This window comes from Staurois parvus, unplaced genomic scaffold (assembly GCF_062004578.1).
Source record: "Staurois parvus isolate SC_StPar_1 unplaced genomic scaffold, SC_StPar_1.0 ptg000052l, whole genome shotgun sequence".
Classification (NCBI taxonomy): Eukaryota; Metazoa; Chordata; class Amphibia; order Anura; family Ranidae; genus Staurois; species Staurois parvus.
This window is the reverse complement of record NW_028317848.1, coordinates 236,654-258,886: the sequence shown is the minus strand read 5'-3', so window position 1 is coordinate 258,886 and position 22,233 is coordinate 236,654. Positions and strand designations below refer to the sequence as shown.

General features: G+C 41.2%; 1 protein-coding gene across 1 annotated transcript in view; it reads right to left on the bottom strand.

Moving 5' to 3' along the window:
• Nucleotides 1–4,020: 4,020 nt before the first annotated feature.
• The window catches only part of RGS22 (regulator of G protein signaling 22), a 165,325-nt gene continuing 147,112 nt past the window's right edge, over nt 4,021–22,233 (bottom strand). Inside the window, exons 21-26 of the mRNA XM_089666422.1 lie at nt 17,502–17,663; nt 14,252–14,431; nt 13,616–13,774; nt 9,876–9,992; nt 6,163–6,268; nt 4,021–4,987 (exon numbers count right to left, since the gene is read on the bottom strand). Of these exons, the coding sequence (XP_089522548.1) occupies nt 4,878–4,987; nt 6,163–6,268; nt 9,876–9,992; nt 13,616–13,774; nt 14,252–14,431; nt 17,502–17,663 (834 nt within the window). The 3' untranslated portion in view covers nt 4,021–4,877. The remainder of the gene's footprint in view (nt 4,988–6,162; nt 6,269–9,875; nt 9,993–13,615; nt 13,775–14,251; nt 14,432–17,501; nt 17,664–22,233) is intronic.

Below are 22,233 nucleotides of genomic sequence, written 5' to 3'. Positions count from 1 at the left end.
GGTTGCAACTCAAAATAGAGAAGACAGGACTCACGGAATGACCTGAAGCGTGTGCGGTCCCCGTGAAAACGTTCCGATAAGGGTACTCGGGGTTCGGCCGCCGGGAGTGGGGCGGATGCCCCAGAAACCGGCACAGGGGCTGCTACGGCCAGGGGTGCGGGGACCGCGGCCTGTGGGGCAGAAACGGATATAGTGCAGGTCTGGAAGTGATTCTCAATCTGCTGACATCTGTCCCGCAGGGCCGATACGGCCTGTGTCAAGTTAGACAGGTGCCTGCAGATCTCCTCAAGCGGCGAGGGCCCTCCTCTAGACTCAGTCATGGCCTTCTGGTACTGTAAGGGACCGCCTGGCAGTACCACTAGCACTCCACTGAATAGGCGTCCCCAGCGCACGGAGTCTAAGTCCCAGGGTGCTTGTTCTCCAGGGCCCTTGATGGTGGGGATGGACTTGGAGCCCCCTGAGACCAGGTCGTGGCTACTGGGTGCGTCCGTCAGTGGCTACTGGGTGCGTCCGTCCACGGGGAAGAGTCTGATATGAGGAGGTCAGCAGACCCCACTGCACAGGATGGATGGATGAGCAAGGTCAGACGGGCCGGGTCGGTAACAGAGAGGACGGCAAGGTACAAGGCAGCGGGCATAGAATGGTCGGGTCACACGCCAGGTCAGCAACAGCAGGTCAAATCCAATAGGGGGCATTCAGGAGAGAGGTCAGGCAAAGCAAGGGTCAGGGCAGGAGAAATACAGCAAGGTCAGGTACAATCCGGGTCAGCAACTTACAATACACAGGTTCGCAGATACAGGATACAGGTAAGACCAGAAGGCACTGAATGACAGCTCAGGGTCGTTTAAATATCCCGCCCTGTGCTGCCATTGGTGCCCAGCGGGCGGCCGCGGCTTCTACTGCGCATGCGCGAACTCGAACGCCGCGGCCGGCCCGGACCTAGTGCTCGAGTCCCTGCACAGGGCGGCACACTGCGCCTGCGCCGGGACCATCGCGACGGGGATCGAGAGGATCCTTGACACTTTGTGAACGGACCCGCAGCCTCCTGGGACTGTGATATGTCCTAAGAGGCTCGGGGAAGGGGGTTTTCGAACTTTTGCTCGGACTGCCTAGGAGGCAAAAAAGCGTCACTTCCCTTTAGGGGTGAAGTTCCGCTTTAAGTTTGTATAGTCTTTTTTGAACACTAGCATCTGTTAACACAAGGGTACATTCTATGCTGTGTTACTAACAGTGCCATCTTGTCTATAACCCCCCACTTCTTCCTTTGTGTAAATCGAGCAGAAGAATGTGTTTAACACAGTTGCCTGTTTCATTCTACTTGTAATTAAATTCCCTTGACTATCCTTATGGGGCCAAAATGCTTTGCCGTTGCCTTTTTACTATTAATGTATTTAAAAAATGTTTTCAGATTTTTTTTTACTCTCCTCCAGTATGTGTCTCTTGCAGTCTATTTTTGCTGCCCTGATTGCACTTTAACATTTCTTATTGCATTGTTTGTAGTGCTGGAATGCTGATGGTGACCACTTGGCCTCATATATTTTAAAGGACAGTTTTATTCTCTTTAATATGCTCTTTTACGCTAGAGTTTAGCCACCCAGTTTAACTTCAGTTCTTTTATATTTGTTGCCAATTGGAATACACTGGCTGATGCCATTAATTCATATGTTCTTAACCAATTTCCGACCACGCACTGTAAATATACAGCGCCAAATGATGTATATATATGTGATTTTGCAGCTAAGGGTAGGGAGTGCGTGCGCCGACCTGGTTGTGCTGTTGCTGGCTCCAGCACATGTGGAGCAGGTGACAGGAGAGAGATTTGTGTTGACAAACAACACCGATCTCTACTGAGAGCAAGCAGGTGGCAGTTTTTGTCTCCCTTCAAAAAACTGTCACATTCCTTAGTAAAATCAGCACACAGCAAACACATGAACACTTGCTAGGCACACAGTTAACCCTTTGATTGCCTCAAATGTTAATCCCATCCTACAGTGTCATTATTACAGTAACAGTGCAAGTTATTAGCACTGATCACTGTATTAGTGTCATTGATGATGTCAGTGTTAGTTAGCCAGGGTCAGATTGCCCACTATAAGTCACTGATCGCTGCCATTACTGTATACATTAAAGTGTATATACCATATACACGCCATAACTTTCAAGCAAACCAATTATTATACACTTTATAATATATTAATATACACCAAGGACATGTGGCAGAATACATTTTGGCCTACATTTACAAAGCAATTTGATGTATTTTTTTTATTGTATAAGTTTTATAGCAAAAAGTAAAAAATATAGTTTTCAAAATTGTTGTTTTTTTTCGTTAGTATAATAAAAAATAGTAAAAAAAAACCAGTAGTGATCAAATACCACCAAAAGAAAGCTCTATTTGTGTGGAAAAATTATATAAATTTCGTATGGGTACAGTGTTGCATGACTGCATAATTGTCAGTTAAAGTAACGCAGTGCAGTATAACAAAAATGGCCAGGTCATGAAGGGGGTAAAACCCTCTGGAGGTTAAGAGATTAATGCACTCCCACTTTTCCTCAGTGATTTTTTTTCTAGAATATCTTTCCATTTAATGTCATGAAGTATGGAGCACAGTTTAGTAAAGTTGTCTCTCTTAAAGTTCAGTGTTCTTGTACTACCCTCGTGTCTCCTTTTAATAAGACTTATGGCGAATGTAATTAATCTGTTATCGCTGTTACCCAAGTTATCCCTTATTTCTATGTCTGCAATCAGCTCTATGTTGTTTGTAATTAGGTCTATCAGAGCGTTATTTCTAGTAGGGGCATCCACTGATTGACATATGCAAGACATTCAAGAAACAGTGAGCAGGTCCGTCTGCCCAGTCAATATCCAGATAATTGAAGTCCCCCATAATAATAACATTGCCCTGCCTTGCCAACATTTCTACCTGTGAGAGGAGATAGGTTTCCTCTTCATCCTTCAGGTTAGGAGGCCTGTAGCATCCATGCACTATTAATTTCCCATTTGTTTTTTCCCCTTCCAGCCACAGGGATTCCTGGTCCCCCCTTTCCCTTTTAGTAATGTCATCTCTCGTGTTCACTAGCAACTCACTCCTGACATACATGCACACCCCTCCCGCTCTTATACCTACCCTGTCCTCTCAATACAGGAATTACCCCTGTACAGTGGCAAGCAAATTATGCGAGCTGTCAAAACCAGGTTTCTGATATTCCCACAAAGTCAAAATCCTTGACTTTGTAAACGCCCAACACATTTCATCTTCCAAGACATTATCCAGCACATTCAGCACTGGTGGAGCCAGGGGCGGACTGACCATTTGGAAACTCGAGCACTGCCCGAGGGCCTGGGGTCAGTAGGGGGCCCCATGAGATGCCCCTGGTACCTTTTTCTTAGGCTTTTTTGAGTTTGGGCAAGGACACAGGGGCCCCATGATCCCCTATTGCCCGGGGGCCCCATGAGTTGTCAGTCTGCCCCTGGGTGGAGCACACGCTGCATGGAAGCAGACAGTACTTATGGCATGTGGTTCCCACACATAACTGAACAAGCCATCCTCAGTACTGGGCTGTGCACTACTATGGGTATAAATGTTTGTTTTATGCCTTTTTTAATGTGTTTTCTTTTCTTTTTATTTGGTGGGTGGGGTGACTGTGTACACATTTTCAAAGGTTTGCTTAAAACTGTCCATACAAATCAGAATACAGCTAGATCATGCAAATGATCTCATGTTATAGGACATTATTGGCTGCTATATCTAGAAAATCTATAAAAATGTTATTCAGTCACTATTACTTCCCCCAAGATAAGCCATGGAACAGAAGTTTTTATATGCACTCCCTCCTCAACTCATTCATATAAACATGTACTGAACTTGTTCACAAACAGCTATCTCGCAACGGTCAGATTGTGTCTGATTATCTGACCACCTTCCCATACTTATTATTACTTCTTTTGTAACCAAATCTATAAACCTGTATCCATGTTTTGCTGGAGTCTGTGATTAAGTGGAAGACAGTACACAAATATATGCAAATGTCACAAAGCTTTATTGAACAGTAAAACATACACAATTGTGCAAAATGTATCAAATCTAAACATACCCCGAGACAATACATCACAATTAGTCATTTGCTAATAATCCAACCACAAAAACATCTTTCCTTCAAAGAGACATCTGGATATTTTTGCTAGTATCCTCCTGGATTGCATGTTTGTGTACTGTGCCAGCATCTATCTCAGACAAAACAACAGGCAATCAGCCAAAAATTGCAAGCCAGCCAATGTCTCTTTTTCAAGAAATAGATACCAGCTGTGTCTTTTGGGACTCATGGATATGCCCTGATCCAAGCAAGTTGCAGATTTGTAGGTTTTGAAGGCATACTATCTATATGCAAATAGATTTAAAGAAGCACTGTTTGGCAGTAGCACTGTATGCTTAGCCACTGTGCATTGTCTATTTCTCCATGTCCATCCCCAACAAAACCTTGCCTCTTCAAGATCTCAACTGTCCAGACTGCCTGGTATCTTAAAGTGTGTGCTTCTCTATGAAGGTAAATAGAAACTTTTATGGTTGTGCTGGAGATGGAAGCAGAAAAGGATAAAGTGCCAAATATTCAACCATAAAGAGCCCAGCTTCATTACTGCTGGTTCATGTTAATACATCCAACACACTTGGTATAATTTATATAGAAAAGGACAAATATAAACCGCTGACAAAAAAAATATTAATGAAGTATGGGGTGGTGTTCCATCCAAAAAACTCATTTTAATTAAAACAACTCAAGATTTATTTTTAATTGCTCAAAATGTGCAATAGAATAAACTGATGATGGTTCATGTGTTACAGTAACAGCAGAACAATGTCTAGACCCATGTAGCCCCATTAGTGTCTTGCAGCTGAGGGAAGCCTTTGTGTATGTCCATGTGATGAGTTTAAAGTCTTCCCCGATTTTTTAGAATCATCGCTTCTTATGCTGTAGACTGATGAATTATCTAGACAAAAAGATAAACAATTAGGAATAATCTGACAGTCTTGTCCAGCTAAAACTGATATTCCAGTGTATGGTAGATCCTGTATGGAAGAAAAATATATTTGATATATACGGTATTTTAAAAATATTCTTCCCAGACAGTACGGAAGCTAATATGAATGTACCAATATCACAGATTTAAGCTGTCCAAGTGTATGTAAACTCTGGCAGTGAACTTCTCTGATTTGCTTTCTTTAAGGCTACGTTCACACTAGCCTTGTTTGCAAGCGGCAGACAGGCATTTGGGAAGCGGTTCTACCGCTTCCCAAATGCCTGGGAAAATTCTGCACATTGCAGCAGATGGTGCTGTTCACACGGGAGCGTTAGCGTTAAACAGACGCCTCTGGTCGAGTCAGGAGGAGTTGAAGCCTCCTATTCAAGTCTATGGTGCCGCTCCGCAAACGCCCAGCCGTCGTTTGCGATGCGGTTGCGACTCGGTTGCGGGGCGTTTGCGGAGCGGTAACACCATTCAAACTTCATTATAGGCGTTTGTGGGGCATTTTTAACGCTTTACAAACGCCTAGCAACCGCTGCTAAACAGCGCATGCGGCGTTTTTGGAGCGGTAAAAAATGCTCCGCAAACATCGGACCAACGCTTGTCAAACGCTATAGGGGCGTTTGACAAGAGTTGGAAAAACAGTCAAGTGTGAACAAGCCCTTAGCCTGTTAAATATACAATTGAACATTTTAAATATATCTGTTGTAGAAGTGCAAAAATACCTTTTGCTTCTGCCAAATATTGTGTGAGTCGTAAACTTCCTGTACTCTCTGCCTGTGCTGAGTGTTGTTAATGTTGTTCTCAGTTAATATTATGGACTATAAACCCCCTCTCCGCGCCCCCAAGTTATGGACAAAAGAGGAGGTGTTCTGTAGTCCTGTTTTATGGTAGTAATGCTGATTCTCTATAGATGCGATGTGGTGAATGGGTGTTGCCACCCTAGGACAAGAAGTGTGTTATTGGCAGGATTCTAGGTGAGAATATTGGAAAAACAGCCTATTAATATATGCAGTGGCCTCATCTACGGGCTGGTAAGTTGCAATATATTACATTATTGTTCTTGGCTTAACATACATTTTAATAATTGAAATGATTACAAGTACATTGCAAATCACCTACACCTGAAGTGATCATGTTACCTGATGTTACACTTGATCCAGTTTTCTTCTCTAGGTCTTCTTGTATTTTAAGCAACATCCTTTCTTGTTCCAGTGCCTCCAAGTACTTTGAATAGCTCCAGGATACCTGCAAAATGGTATGTTACACTATGACATCGACTTTGAAATTGTATCATTAGATGAAAATATTCTGTCTATAGGGATAAGCTTTAGACAAGAACAGATAGCTGAGCTTGCATTCTCCCACTGAATATATAAAGAACTTGTGATCACTCAGGAGAACAGAGTGGTTTGAAAACACCCACAGAAAAGTGAAGTTAGAGTTTCAAATTAATAATTTGTCAAAGTTCAGAACTTTATCATTAAAATATGTAATAAAATGAATAGGATATACTAAGTCATACAAAATTACATCTTTAGATGGCATCTAGTGATTTTGTGGTTGGCAATGAAATGCGTGGGTAACACAGCTGCAAAAACTGTCGGGAGAGTGTGAGTATAATAAAAACATTACACAAGATTCCATCACCTAATATAAGTTATTTATTTATGGATAATTAAGAGACGTTTCCTGTTTTGCCATATTAACAGCACAAGTTTTCTTCTATTTTACCTATTTATTAGTTACAGAAAATACTTAAAGTGGTATTAAACCCAAACATTTTATTATTTTTTTAGTGTACCGAGTTTATAAACTTCTTTTTTATTTTTTTCCAATTATTTTACAGTTACAAATGAACATTCATTACAGGAGGCTATCTGGTAATAAAAAGCAAGATCAGCACTGCCCTTTTCACTTCTGGACTGTCTAATTAAAATTAAAAAAAAAAAAAAACACTTCTCTGTATGCACTAGCAGTGAGGCCCATTCTTATACTGTATGCGTCTTGTGAATAGGTCTGAATAAAATGGGATAAAAGTATATAGACTATTTACAACACACTAGTGATAATAACAGTCCAAATTATAACATAGAAAATATGTATAAAAACATCGTACATACTTTTTAAAGAGGTAGTAAACTCCACTTTGCAACTTTTACCTACAGGCAAGCTTATAATATAGCATATCTGTAGGTAAAATTATTATCTGCGAATGTACACCTTTCACATGTTTTGCAGCCAGAGAGATCTCTGATGCATGCACATTGCTCTCTGAAGAGACGGTATACTGAGTGTGCCATCCCTTCAGAGCACGGTGCTGTGACCCTGAACTCCATGCGCAAACACAGCAGTGGCATCATTGCGGTTTGGCCATTCAAAAGTTCACGAACCTGGAAGGAATGCAGGGTAATGATGGAAGCTCTGTCAGAGGTGACAGTGCACCGCTGGAGGGCTTCCTTTTGAGGTAAGTATGTCATAACTTGCTAGTATACTATGCATACTACCCCATTATGCCATTACCTTGCAGGGGGCCTGCATTTTTTTGTCGCCATTACCTACCACTTTACATAGCTTTCATGTTATTTGACATGTTATTGGCCAGTAACCAGTATAGAAGATCCCATAGCTACAGTATATTATCAAAATGAAAAGGATAAGTTTCCCACTTGTGTCTAATTGTATCATTTGACAGACAGCATGACATGCAGTTCATCAATATAGGAGTAGCAAGATAGTAGTATGTGAGAGCAGCAAAAAAAAACATGACGCAGATGGCTACGCCTTTAATGTTTGTGCAAAAGAAAGAGATAAATGGCATACTGCTCACCAAATAATGATTAAAATAAGGATAATACTAAGGGAGAAATTCAATGTAAGTGGTTAATACAAATTATGATTAGAATGATTAGAGCCTTCCACACATCTCCACAATTGTAAGCTGCATTGATCATACAGATAGTCATTGTCAGGAATGGACTCACCACTGGTGGTGCTGTGGCTCACTTGCTCTGTGGGTTGCAGTACCAGCTCCTACCAAAGGGTGCTTTCAGCAGCCAGGGTCTCACTCCTGCAATCAAGCCATCACCTGAGGCTGATTACAGGAGGTCTATTTAAGCAGGACCAGGCCTGCAATCAGTGCCTTGGTGTTTGTTTCCCATGAGCCCCTGTACTTGGTATCCTGTGAATCTTCTGTTGCCGACCTCTGCATTGTTCCTGACCCTGCTGACCGTCTCCTCTTTAACCCCTGGCTTGCCTGACCATCCCTCTGCCTGATCCTCTGTACTGCGCTGCCCGTGAGTTACTGAACCCGGCTTGTGACCCTGACCATTCTCTGCCTGCTCCTCCGGTACCTCGCGCCTGCACGTTGCTGACCTGGCCTGCCTGACTACGCCTTACGCTACCCAGACCATCCATCCATCCCGCACAGATCTGTCCCTGTTACCAGGTCTGCCAGCCTCTTCACGTCAGGCTCCTTTCCCCACACACCTCTGACGACGCTCTCTACCATTGCCGGACATACTCAGGGGTCGCGACCTGGTCTCAGTGTGCTCCAAGTCCATCCCCACCATCAGGGGCCCTGGTGAATAAGCAGATTGGGACATAGACCCCGCGCCCTGAGGAACCCCGTGCTGTGGGCTGCTAGAGACGCCGCCAGGCAGTGCTTAACAGTACCAAACGGCCTGCCTGACCATTCCACCTCTCCAGCCCTGACTACACCTGTGTTCCCACACATTTCTGGTCATACCCGGATCCCTAACAGTCATATATAACTGTTTATTGATCAAAGACCATATTGCCATGCTGTCTATATAACTTCACCATCCCTGCACAAAATAGTCAACATGGACACTAAGCTTAGGCTCTGCTGGACCAGAGTCAGACTGTGGTTCATAGGAGTAATGTCTGATGGAGGCGCAAACCTTGTAGGATTAAAGAGTAAGACCAGGTAAAACGTTTTTTCAATAGAGTGGGTACAGATTAGACTCCCTGTTGGGTTTTATTGCCATCCAGAGCTTTGTTAGAAAGATTTTACCTCACATAGTGTCAGGGAGACAAAGGTTTTAACAAAGAGTAATGAAGGGAAATCTGCTAAAGCGACAAAGAAAGAAAAACAAATCTGTCAAGACCACTCTAGCCTTCCCCTACTCTACTGTAAAAAAGCAATCATATTCCTTAAATTGCAACTTTTCCCTTTACTTCCTATATTGAAAAACCATTACAGTCAGTAATTGAGGGGAAATCTCTCTAGTAAAGCCCCGGATAGTTGTAAAAACTTAACAAGGGGTCTCATCCTTCCCAACTCCATCCAAAACTAAAAAAAAAAAAAAACAGTTTTGGCTGTATAAACCAAACTTCTTTCTGCAGCCTTTTCCTCCAATCAGCTGGATTAGTATTTCATTAGTAATGGTTTACAAGCAATACTATAGCAGTCCCTAATGTTTGTACAAAAGTACATGGGGTTACACCACAGGGCAAGCAAAGGTTGCTGACTATCTTGGTTGGGCGTGCAGCAATAAAGTTCTTATTGACCAATTTGACTTACAGGAATGATGTATGGCAATGGCTGGAGATAAAATATTAATTCTGAATGGAGTTTATCTTTACAGTCCCAATGTAAGCACTTCAGTCCAACAACATCCTGTATGTTGGAGCCATGGTAGATGCAGGACAATTGTTCCCAAATTTGAATTTTATCCTGTCCAGTAGGTAGATTTAGCTTAAGAAGGTGAAAACATTTGGATCTGTTTGGAGTTATCAATCATTCACCTCATTCACCAATGCTGCAGGTCAAACCATGATCTACTTCTGTGCCATCTGAACCAGAACTGAGGGTTAAAAGTGAGCCACTTACATTTCGGCTGCGTCCATAACCTTCACGGCCTGTAAAAAGTTCCTCGCTGTAAGAACTTTCGTTATCACCATAGATGTCAGAGAAAGTTCCCTTCCTTTTTGTTTCTTCTTGTTCCTGCTGTAAATATATGGAGAAACTCTGGTCAGAAAATGATGATACAGAACACTTGTTCTCAATTTACCAAATTCACCTAATTTTCATCTATATCTGAGATTTTGACCCCAGTTACTGTAGTGGATAAACAGTGAACAGCTTTTATTATTTACATAAATGTTCAAGAAATGTGAAGAGTGAAGTCTCTGATGCTCTGTATCTTGGAGTACATTACAGGCCACATGGGAGAATACCCATAGACCCTGGGTTATAGGCTGCTACCTTCAGGTGACTGGACACTGGCAAAGCTTTTGGACCCCTCCTGAGTGTACCCTCTCTTTGAGACTTTAGTTTGTTAGCAAGCAATGCAGAGTAACACAGGAACAGAGAGTGCTGTGTGTCCTGTACTGTACTCCAGGATATAAACTTTACAGGTAAGTTGAAATTCCTTTTATCTTAAATGTACAATACAGAACACAGGCTAGATATTCATAGACCCTGGGACATCCCCAAGCAATGAATCAGAAGACTGGGCAACAGCAAGGCAAGAAGAATTATGCCAACGGATCCAACAAAACAGAAGGAGATCCAAGACCCAACTCAGAGTGCCAAAAGCTAAATCCAGCTAAAAGCTGCATTCACAGAGGCCTGTACATCCACCTGGTATTAAAAAACTTGTGAATTTAAGACCAGTTGGCAGCCGCAAAAAGCTGAGTAACAGATGCCTGATGGAAGAACGCCCATGAATCCCCCACCAATCTTGTGGAGTAGGCACGTAAGGGAGGTACCATGTCATTTAGAACAGCCTTTTTCAACCAGGGCACTGTGGCACCCTGCGGCGCCTTTTGGTTTTTCAGGGGTGCCTTGGCAAAATGCTTAAAAATTTACCCAGGTTGCCCTGAAATTGACAAGAAGCCATCAGGTGTATCAAGTGAGTCTTTTTTTATACAAACCCACAGCTTTTTACTGTGCAGCATTACAACCTTAAACCTTGCACGATAAATACCACTTTTGAAGCGACCATATGTTAAATTGATAGTTAGTACACAGTTTGACAGCCGATCATGACAGTTCATCCAAAATTATCTGAAGGGACAAACATGAACATTTTTCCTGTACGATACCAGATTGCACGATTTTTGTTTAATCAGTACAGTTTTGGTCCAAAAATAAATACAAATACAATACAGTACATTGCATCACTTCTGAAATTCTATTCCGTCGTACAAGAATTTTCATAAGTTGAGTAACCTCTTCATTTTCAATATGGAAACTAGCATGAAAAATATGAACTAGCAAGAAAAAACGGATGATCATTCGTCTGATATTCTCATCGTATGTACGAGGCTTAAGGCACTGTGCGGGCTGGCTGCCGACATCCTAACAACCGATGATGTCATCAGTTCATAAGGGTCAGTTCATAAGGAGGACTTCTGGTGCCTACACAACATCCTAGTTTGCCCCTCCCCCTCTCCATTAGCACTGGTGTTACATTAGCTGAGTGAGGGAGAGAAACTGAGGGAGAAGTTGTTTTTGACATGTAAAAATAAATCACTTCTAATTAAATAAATCACCTGTTAGGTGTCCTACATGTGTGGATGCTGCTGTGATGTTGAAAACTATTAATTTAGTTTTTTACATTTTTGAAAGGAGTGTCTTAACTGAAAATAAGGTTGAGAAACACTGCTTTAAAGTATCGGCTCTCACAGAGAGCGGTCTTATCCTAATGACAATAAAGGACTTGGAGATAGGGTGTCCTTTTCTAGACCCTGCAGGCAGGACAAAAAGAGAGCCTATTTTCTGTATAAAATCTGCAGATTTCAGATATACTCTGACAGCCCTGAATACTTCTATACAATATAGAGCAATCTTTTTGAGTTGTTTAAAGTGTTACTAAACCCACAACAGTACAATCAGTCTGTATATGCAGTAAAGCATGCTTGTTATACTCACTGTGGACCCTAGGGGGTTAATCCTCTGCATTTTGTAAAAAGGCTGTTTGATCCTGCCTTCTCTGCCCCTCCTCTTGTTGAAATGTCCACCTGATACAGACTGAACCTGTGATCACATGCACATGCTCAGTTTGGTGTGTATTGCTAAAGAGGTTTTTTTTTTTTTTTTCTTGGGAGGGTGCATGTGATCAGCACAGGGTCAATCAGCACTTTCCAGACAGAGGGTCAAGGGTTTCACATCCTCCTAGAGCAGAAAGAAATCTACAAGCTTTAACCAGTGCTCTGCTGAAGTCACAAGACTGCTGTAACTGCTGATGAGAAAAGGTATTTAGCAGTTTGTATTTACTAAAATAATTGCATTTCCATGTTCTGTGTACTGTGGGAGACCAGATATAGTGAATGCAGGGCCCTGGGTTTAGTATCACTTTAAGAGCAGGGCACAAGGAAGGTAGGAAATATCTTCATTAAGGTGGAAGGCTGATTACACCTTGGGGAAAAAGGAGAGATGTTTGCATAAGACTACTTTGTTCCTGTGAAGGATTAGGAAGGGCTCCTTACATGAGAGGGACACGTCTGACTGATGTGGTCATCAATAAGGCCACTTTGCAGGAGAGATCACCCAAGGGGAGTTCTCCAGTGGGTTCAGAGGGTGGCTTGTACAGGGCAGAGAGGATCAGATTGGGATCATAAGAAAGCACATGGTGCTGTAATGAAAATCTGATCAATGAGAAACACTGAATAATGTTTTTTTACAAAGGAGAAAGAAGTCAAGGGTGTTTGCAATGGGATGGGCAAGACCAAAACCTGCTCCTTAAGAGTCCTAATTGCAGAAAAGCCATTCAAAATAAGAATCTCTAGATACAGTAGTACATTTTTCTTTAAAATGTCATCTCTGGTCTTAAGTAACGTGGAAATGAGGAAGTCAGATATATCCTAGTCCCTCAAGACCTGGATTTCAAGAGCCATACCATTAGAGCTAGTGACTGAGAAGCAGGATGGTTTAGAGTGCATTGGGACAGCAGGTATGGCCTATTTGGAGGGCGTCAGGGATAATTTTCTTGGAGTTTGAATATGTCTGTTCTAACCACCAATCTCTGCAAAATGTGCTGTACACTTACACACTCCTGGCCCCTTCTTCTACTGTTTATCTTTGGCTTGAGATTTACACATATCTGAGTTGTGTTCCTCAGTGTGTCCCAGGGTGCCCCAAGTCTTTCACAATCCTAGAAATGCCCTTGATGTCGGTTAGAACATAGTGATCACATGCAGACTGGAGGCTTAATTGACAAAATAAGCCTTCAGCCTGTAGTTGTCACTGGAGCCTGAAAGTTACAGTGTGCATCTATTTAATACGGTAATTGTCAACTACAATAGCGGAATAAAAAAATGAATGCTTTTTTTTTTTTTTTGCACACTGGCTGGTTTATAATTAAAGGAAAACAGAGCAGGCGTTTTCTTAAAACACTATACCAAATAATATCTTACATGTTCTTAAAAAATTATAATGTATTTAAGTATGCAAATTGGTCAAAGAGTTGAGTCAAGCAGTTGTGGTTGCTGGTCAAAGAGTTGTTGTAACCAATACCTGCTGACACTGCTACATTTTTTCTGAATATCTGGTACCTCTGGTCATGAAAGTATCAAATCATTCCACTACATTATAGGCACACAGGAAAGTTTTATCGATCTCCCTACCTTGGCGAGCATCTCTTGTTCTCTCATCTTCTGTTTCATCTGCTGTACTCTCTTTGCCTTCTTTCTCTCCAGCAGAGGTACGATTTTCTCATCAGTCAGTAGGCTCCGGAATTCACAGAAATCAGGCCAAAACTTGAACATGATACTGAAGATTGTCATCTAGGTGCAAAAATACACACAGAGCTTAATATTTTGGTCCAGTGGGCCTTAGTTGCTATACAGCCCTGATTATATTAGGTAGAAGTCAATCAATGCAATAGGCTCAATTGGCAGAGCTTGCATACTCATATAAGTGTTGTTACGTTGACAGGAACATAAGAAGCCATTTCTTCTCTATCCTGGACACATTTCTGTATTTCAAGAAGGAGAACAGAATATAGACAACCATGAGATAATTCCCCCCATTCCCCCTGCAAAGGTGAACTGGACAGCACTGATAAGAGTGTTTAACATAACACTGCAGAGTGGGATAAACAGGTATTTTTTGCAATTATTAAATGAATATAACAAAACGCTTTAATTTGTATATTTAACCAAAAGAGCGCAAATAGGAGACATTCATTGTTAGGGTTTAGATACATTTTGTAGTCAGAATGTAACAAATGAGAATTAATAAGTCACTTTTTCTTAACTGACCTGTGCTTCCCGAAACACATAAGGCCCCAGATCTCTGCGTCGTTCTAAAATCTTTTCTGCTTGTTCTGGAGGAATGTCTATCTGCAGTGCTGGAGGGATGGATGAATTGATAAAACAATTGATGATAGCTGTGATCTTGTTTTGGATGGTAGCCTCATCACAATGGGAATGACAAAGTTCCTGGAAAACAGGCACCAGCCACCAATGAAATAGGAGTATACTTTAAGATAGTAAAATTTTTGGGGGTTTTTTAACCACTTGCCCTCCTGAGGATTTACCCCCCTTAATGACCAGGCCTCTTTTTGCTACTCGGCGCTGCACTAATTCAACTGATAATTGCGCGGTCATGCAATGCTGCACCCAAATTAAATTTACGTCCTTTTTTTCACACAAATAGAGCTTTCTTTCGGTGGTATTTGATCACCTGTGCGCTTTTTATTTTTCACGCTATAAACAAAAAAGACCCAAAAATTTGAAGAAAAACAATATTTTTTACTTTCAGCTATAAAAAATATATAGTAAACTTAAAGTTGGTTATAAATTTAGCCTAAAATTTATTCTGCTCCATGTTTTTGGTAAAAAAAATCCCAATAAGTGTATATTGATTGCTTTGTATGAAAGTTGCGCGGTCATGCAATACGGTACATAAATTAAATTTATGTCCTTTTTTTCCCACAAATTGAGCTTTCTTTCGGTGGTATTTGATTGCCTGTGCGTTTTTTATTTTTTGCGCTATAAAAAAAAAGGCTGACAATTTTGAGGAAAAAAATATATATTTTGGACTTTTTGCTATAAAACATGTCCAGTAAAAAAAAATGTAAAAATCAAATTTAGTCATAAATTTCTGCCAAAATGTTTTCTGCGACATGTCTTTGCTAAAAAAAAACCCCAATACGTGTAAATTAATTGGTTTACGTGAAAGTTATAGCGTTTACAAATGGCGGGAAAGATACTGGGATTTTTAAAAAATTTTTATATTAATAATGGCGGCGATCAGCGACTTATGGTGGCGATCAGTGACTTATGGCAGGACTGCGGCGGACATTCTGACACTAAGGGCGAACTGACTTGGGGTCACTGACATCCCCAGTGACACCAATACAGTGATCAGTGCAAAAAGAAAACACTGACACTGTACTAATGGCACTGGGGAGGAAGGGGTTAACTTTTTTATTTACTGACAGGGTTAACTGTGTGAGGGGAGTGTTTTACTAGGGGGCGGGGGTGTGTACTGCACGGGAACACGCTGATCCGGAGAGATAAACTCTTCTCTCCAGATCAGCATGTCAGGAGCAGACAGGGGACTGACAGTGATTGCCACTAATCGCTGGGACACGGTAGGTAATGACCGGCCGTGACCCGGAAACTGACACCTGTGGCCGTGATCGGCAGGACAGGTAGGGTGGGCACACGCCTCGCGCGCGCCCCCTACCTGTTTTGCAAACGCATGTTTTAAAACGTGGTTTTGCCCAGCCTTGCCGACCTGCCACCGTATTTCTACAGTGGTTGGTCGGCAAGAAGTTAACCTAGTATTGAATATAGAAAGGGAAGGTATAAAGTGAATATACTATATTAGTATCCCAGTTTCAAGATTTGCACTTGTATTAGTTCTGACCTGGCCTTTTATGGCATTTGTCTTGACTTTCATCGAAAACGACAGAGCAGGGGCAGCTTTGGATAGCAGAGAGGGACACAATGACAGAGCAGATATCAAAACAATTGTAGATCTGTTTTATACAAAAAACTTTATAGACCTAGATTTTGTTGCACTAAAAGCACAGCATACAATATTTTTCAATTTACAGATTTGACTTCTAAAATTATATTGTCTTTGTATCTCAAATGTTAACCAGAGACAACAAAACCAGTGAAATTCCCCTCCATATCAATATTAAAGCCTCACTGTGATCTATACCTACTAAGGAAGTGGTGGGCAATTTATATGATTTTTGGAACTTCAACCCTAGCCATGGAAGGAACGTGCCGCCCATAATTTTGCTTGCAACAAAGGTAACTGACATATAAGAATATGTCTAGAACAAATATTAAAACTATTGATGCAGGATCTTTGGGTTGCTGACAAATGGCTCATTTATAAAACACTAAAATTAGTAGGTTGCAAATATGGAGATAGATAACAAGAGGTTAATTTCTTGTTGCTAAGTAATCAAAATTGGCATTGAACATTTAATACTGCATATGTAAAATGTGATTTTATTTTTATAAAAATGTAAGGAGCCTGTGACCCATCATTATCGTACCCTCAATGTCCTGTATGCCAGCAGTGATTTGAGTAATATGTCTAAGGGCTTTTATTTGTGTTTGAGCTTCTTAACCACACAACAGAAGTTAATGTAAATGCAAAAGAAAGTCAAAGTGACTCAGAAACAGCTTGAAGCAATCTCTTTAGAAGCTGAAAGGCAAACAAATGCAACCTAACTGTGAGTTAAAGTGTCTCACAAGCAGGGGCGGACTGAGTATTTGGAAACTCGGGCACTGCCCGAGGGCCCAGGGTCAGTAGGGGGCCCCATGAGATGCCCCTGGTACCTTTTTCATAGGCTTTTTTCAGTTTGGGCAAGGACACAGGGGCCTCATGATCCCCTATTGCCCGGGGGCCCCATGAGTTGCTCGCAAGCACCAGAAAGTATACTACATTTGGCTCATTTCTTTTTTTTCATAATAAAATTTGAAATGAAAACAATATACATCAATGTACTTTAAATAAAGTTCAAATGTGTACAAATAAGATAAATTACCTGTAATACAGCAAATGTTGGTGTATAAAAACTTGACTCATTTATAATTCCAAACCTTATATACACAGGGCTCCTGCAGAGCTACTGTTGTCTGTAAGACAGTTGTTGCTCAATCTGCAAGATTTCAGCAAGCTCAGGGGAAAATTGTGTTTTCTTGGCACTTTTGGTCTTCTCCAAATGGATGATAGATCTTAGGGTAAACATCCAGCTTATGGTCTTAATTTTCTGACACTGGGTATGTCTGAACACAGGCAAGCTTGTGTTCATGTCCTTGTTGGCATACTGAGACACAGTTCAGTATTCATCTGTACTGAGGTTCAATATACTAAAGCTTTGAGAACTGGCTAACAGATCTAGGTACTTCTGCTATTTACACATTGATTTTGATGCCGTTAAAAATACACATAAGATTGTTTTAAGATATAAAACGATGAAGTCAAGTCTTTGGAAATAATAAATGTTTCACATGCTGAGTGTAGAGTTAACAGACATACCTTATACTTTTGCACTTCCTGCCAAAACAGCAGTCCATTTTCAAAGAAATCTCCCTTGAGAGATATAAAACGCTGGAACTGGCTTGCAGTGATGGTGTTCAGTAAAGCTTTGCGGAATGCGATAATTTCTTTGGAGGATGATATCCATTTACTGTCTAGGTGCTGTAAGGAAAACAAAAAAATTGAACACAATATTTTGCAATATCTGATGTGTAGTACATAAATGATTATATGTCCCATCTATTTACACTGTCGGCATCCACATATGTAGGAAATTGCCTTATCAAAAACACCCAGTGGTGCACCTGCAAGCCCAAACAAATGGTTTCCCATGCTCCTCTGCTACTGGTAACTGACATTAAAATATGTTTATTCTCCCATAAGGCAATACCGACCAGAAATTCTAAAACTTTATCCCTCCACCTGCCAGGCAAGTACTTCCAATGGACTTTAGAAAACACTGCTTCAATATATAATTTCATGCAGAAAATCTTTTTTACTGCTGCTGACCAAAAGCACAAATTTTCAAGCAGTAACAGCTTTTATCTTTAAAGGTGCCGTAAGCTGATTGAGACATAAGGAATCCATTGGTAATAGTCAAAAACACTGCAACTTTTTGGCCCTACCCAGACAACATACAATTTTGTCACACACATTGTTAAAAGGACTCCAGGAATCCAGGATACATCTCATCACATAAGAACATACCATGTATACCCACTTTATAAAAAGAAAAAAAAAAAAGATTAGGTACTCACATGATTCTTCTTTTAGCTGACACTAGACCTACCATTAATTCACTATACAGGCAGTACTATGTGGGCACTCCCAATTCATTTCTATTATTTGTACATAACTGACTTTATATATTGAGGTTTTGTAAAGTACAAAAAGGTGTAAGAAAACACAACGAACTGGATGATTTCTTATAGCATACAATAAATATATCAAAGTACAGTGTTATTCAGAGCAGCAACCTCAATAAAAAGGATATCAATTTGCTTAAAGACAAGGTAAGGCACATAGATTGACTTTAAAAAGTAGAGTAAAAGCAAGCGCTAAAACCTAAAGCAGCTGAACACTAAAAAGGTAAACCATATGCCTTCAATAAAATCTGATAAAATGGTAGTGCAGAGCTAAAAACAATCTAAAATAAATTCACAAAATATAAACGAATAAATAAATGCACGTTAATAATGGGTGCGTTGTGATCATATAAAAATACTCGCACAATGGTTATAGGTGTGTTGTGATTTTACAAATGCATAAAATAATGTATAAAATCAAATTGCAATATACATAATAAACGCATATGCGTAAAATGCATTATAATCATAAAATGTCCTAAAATCCTAAAAGACAGATCTCCAGATGACTCAGTTGGATCCCAGTGTGCATATAGTCCTCAGGTGTGTGTGCCGATAAATATATACAATGCGCACTCATCAGATGCGCTAATAAAAAGCGCATTGTATCATGTATTGGCAATCAGCCACGGTTCCTTCTAAGGGTAGTCCGGGATGCAGCCTGGGGGTGGATGGCCTTCCTTTGGTAACAGGATTGAAATAGCCAATATAGATAGTTCAGCCTCTACCAGGCACTGGGACGGTCAATGGGGATCGCTAGGGAATTAAGGTACTCAATGCAGAGCGAAAGAATAGGGATAATCCCAAAGTGTAGTATTTTCAATGGTACTTTAATAGTAATAATGAATAAGGAATGAATCCAAAAAGAATGTACAAAAACTGCAGTATATGGCAGGAGAAATATAATGACAATTGCTTGACGTCAGCATCTTGCAGGGGCTCTTCCTTGACGCGTTTCGTACTACAAGTACATTGTCAAAAGGGGTATGCCTATGTGACATATGTGAGTACTTATGTGAGGATAAAGAAAGACCCTACAAATAAATATACGGAGGTATTGAAAACTCTAGTCAATTGGGGATACAGGACCAGAGTGTTGAGTAAGAGAGAAAAACATTATTTGATACCTAGTGTGAGTAGGATTCGAATTATCTACACTCTCCCTAAGATCCATAAAGATAAGAACAATCCGCCTGCCAGACCTATTGTCAATGGTATTGGTTCAGTTTCTGCGAGACTGGGCCAATACCTAGATGTATTTTTACAATCTAGTGTATCATCAACTAAAGCTTATCTACGTGACACCAAGCATTTATTGAAATTCCTTACTGAAACTCAGATTAACAATTATTCTAAGATTTATTTAGTTACGGCGGATGTATCATCCTTATACACCATCATACAGCATGATGATGCCCTACTAGCACTTAATTGGCCTTCAGTAGGAGGGAAGACATTCCTTACAATCAAAAGAAATTTTTAAGAGATGCTCTCGAATTTTGTTTGTCTCATAATTATTTTTGGTACAGTAATGAATTTATTTTCTCAAAAGAGGGAGGATAGGTTTGTCTTCCACCATCAGCATGAGCAGGTATTGCTATACAAGAGATTTATTGACGATATGTTCATGATTTGGGCAGGAGAGGAGGTAGAATTATTGAGTTTCCTTGACGGGTTAAATAATAATCCTAATAATATCAAGCTGGAATATCAATATAGCACTGATGCTGTACATTTCTTGGATCTTACTATCTTTAGGGAGGAGGATGTATTGTTAACTAAAACTTACTTTAAACCCACTGACCGGAACAGTTATCTGCCGTGGTTCAGGTTACATCATCCCCAGTGGTTTAGGAATTTACCTAAAGGCCAGATTATGAGACTGAGGAGAAATTGTTGTCAAGAGAGTGATTTTCTTGCTCAGTCTGATATTATAGTGAACAGGTTTGTGGATAAAGGTTACAAAATAGGCAAACTTAAGGATACAGTCAGACAAGTACATAAATTACCCAGAGACCAATTACTAATGGATAAGCCTAAATTGGATTCTGATGATAGACATCAATGGGGATTTATATCTAACTATCATATACAATATAAAGATGTTGAGGATATTGTTTACAAATACTGGCACATATTGAGGATGGATAAGGTATTAGGGATGTTTATTCCTGATAGACCTATATTTATATATAGGAAGGCTCCCACCATTGGAGATAAAATAGTCCAAAAAATCCTAGATCCCCTAAGCCCATAAAAATGTTTGTGGATAGAAAAGGTTTCTATTCTTGTAAAAAGTGCTCTGCTTGTCGTAAGTTTAACCACTTGCCTACCAGGCACTTATACCCCCTTATTTACCAGGCCAATTTTCAGCTATCAGCGCTGCCGCACTTTGATTGACAATTGCGCGGTCATGCAACATTGTACCCATATGAAATTTTGACCATTTTTTTCTCACAAATAGAGCTTTCTTTTGGTGGTATTTAATCGCCACTGGGCGCTTTACTTTTTGCGCTATAAATAAAAAAAGTGCAAAAAATTTGAAAAAAAAAAAAAGTTTCTTTGTTTCTTTTATAAAATTTTTCAAACAGGTATTTTTTCTCCTTCACTGATGTGCGTTGATGAGGCAGCACTGATGGGCACTGATAGCGGCACTGATGGGTACTGATAGGCAGCACTAAAGGGCACTGGGCAGTACTAATGAGGTGGCACGGATAGGCGGCACTGATAGACAGCACTAATGAGGTGTCACGGATAGGCGGCACTAATATGCAGCACTGATAGGCGGCACTGATAGGTGACACTGATGATGGGTACTGATAGACGGCACTAACTGGCATCACTGATGGGCACTGACTGGCGGCACTGACTGGCACAACCCCTGGGCACTGACTGGTGGCACTGACTGGCAGCACTGCTGGGCTGCACTGGTGGGTGGCACTGGTGGGCAGCACTGGTGGGTGGGCACAGGTGGGTGGCACTGGTGGGCACAGGTGGGTGGGCACAGGTGTGTGGGCACAGGTGGGCACAGGTAGGTGGCACTTGTGGGCACAGGTAGGTGGCACTGCAGAGTGGCACAGGTGGGTGCACTGCTGGGCACAGGTGGGGGCACTGCTGGGCACAGGTGGGTCCACTGCTGGGCACGGGTGGGCAGAGCTAGTGGGCGCACTGCTGGGCACAGGTGGGCGGAACTTGCGGGTGTCACTGCTGGGCACCGATCATCAGGGCACTGATGATCAGTGCCCTGATGATCGGTGCCGATCCCCGCTCTGACAACTTCCGGTTCTCGGCAGTACTTTCCTCACAATCTGACAGCGTGAGGAAAGTGCAGCCGAGAACCGGCAACTTGCATTTCCCTCTGATCAGCGTGTCATTGGACACCGCTGATCACGTGGTAAAAGGCCGCTGTGATTGGCCTTTTACCACATCACGTGATCAGCTGTGTCCATAGGACACAGCGATCACGGAGATCGCCGGGTGCGTGCCCCCTGGGGCGCGCAGGAGAGCGCGTTCTGGGAGGACGTCATATGACGTCCACCCAGAACTGGCCGGCCGCAGTGCAGCCGTCATTCGGCTATCTGCGGTCGGCTACTAGTTAAAGGATTAAACAAATTTAGCTCCAAATCTAATGGAAGAGAGTTTGATATCACATCATTCTTGACATGTGAATCTACTTATGAGGTGTATGGTTTAGAGTGCCCATGTGGTTTAATCTACATTGGGAGAACTAAAAGGCAGTTAAAAGTTAGAGTACTGGAACATTTAAAGAATATTATGAAAGGATACAAATAGCACAGTGTATCTTTACACTACAAGAAATATCATAACAGTGATCCAACTAATATTACATTTTTGGGTATATAATC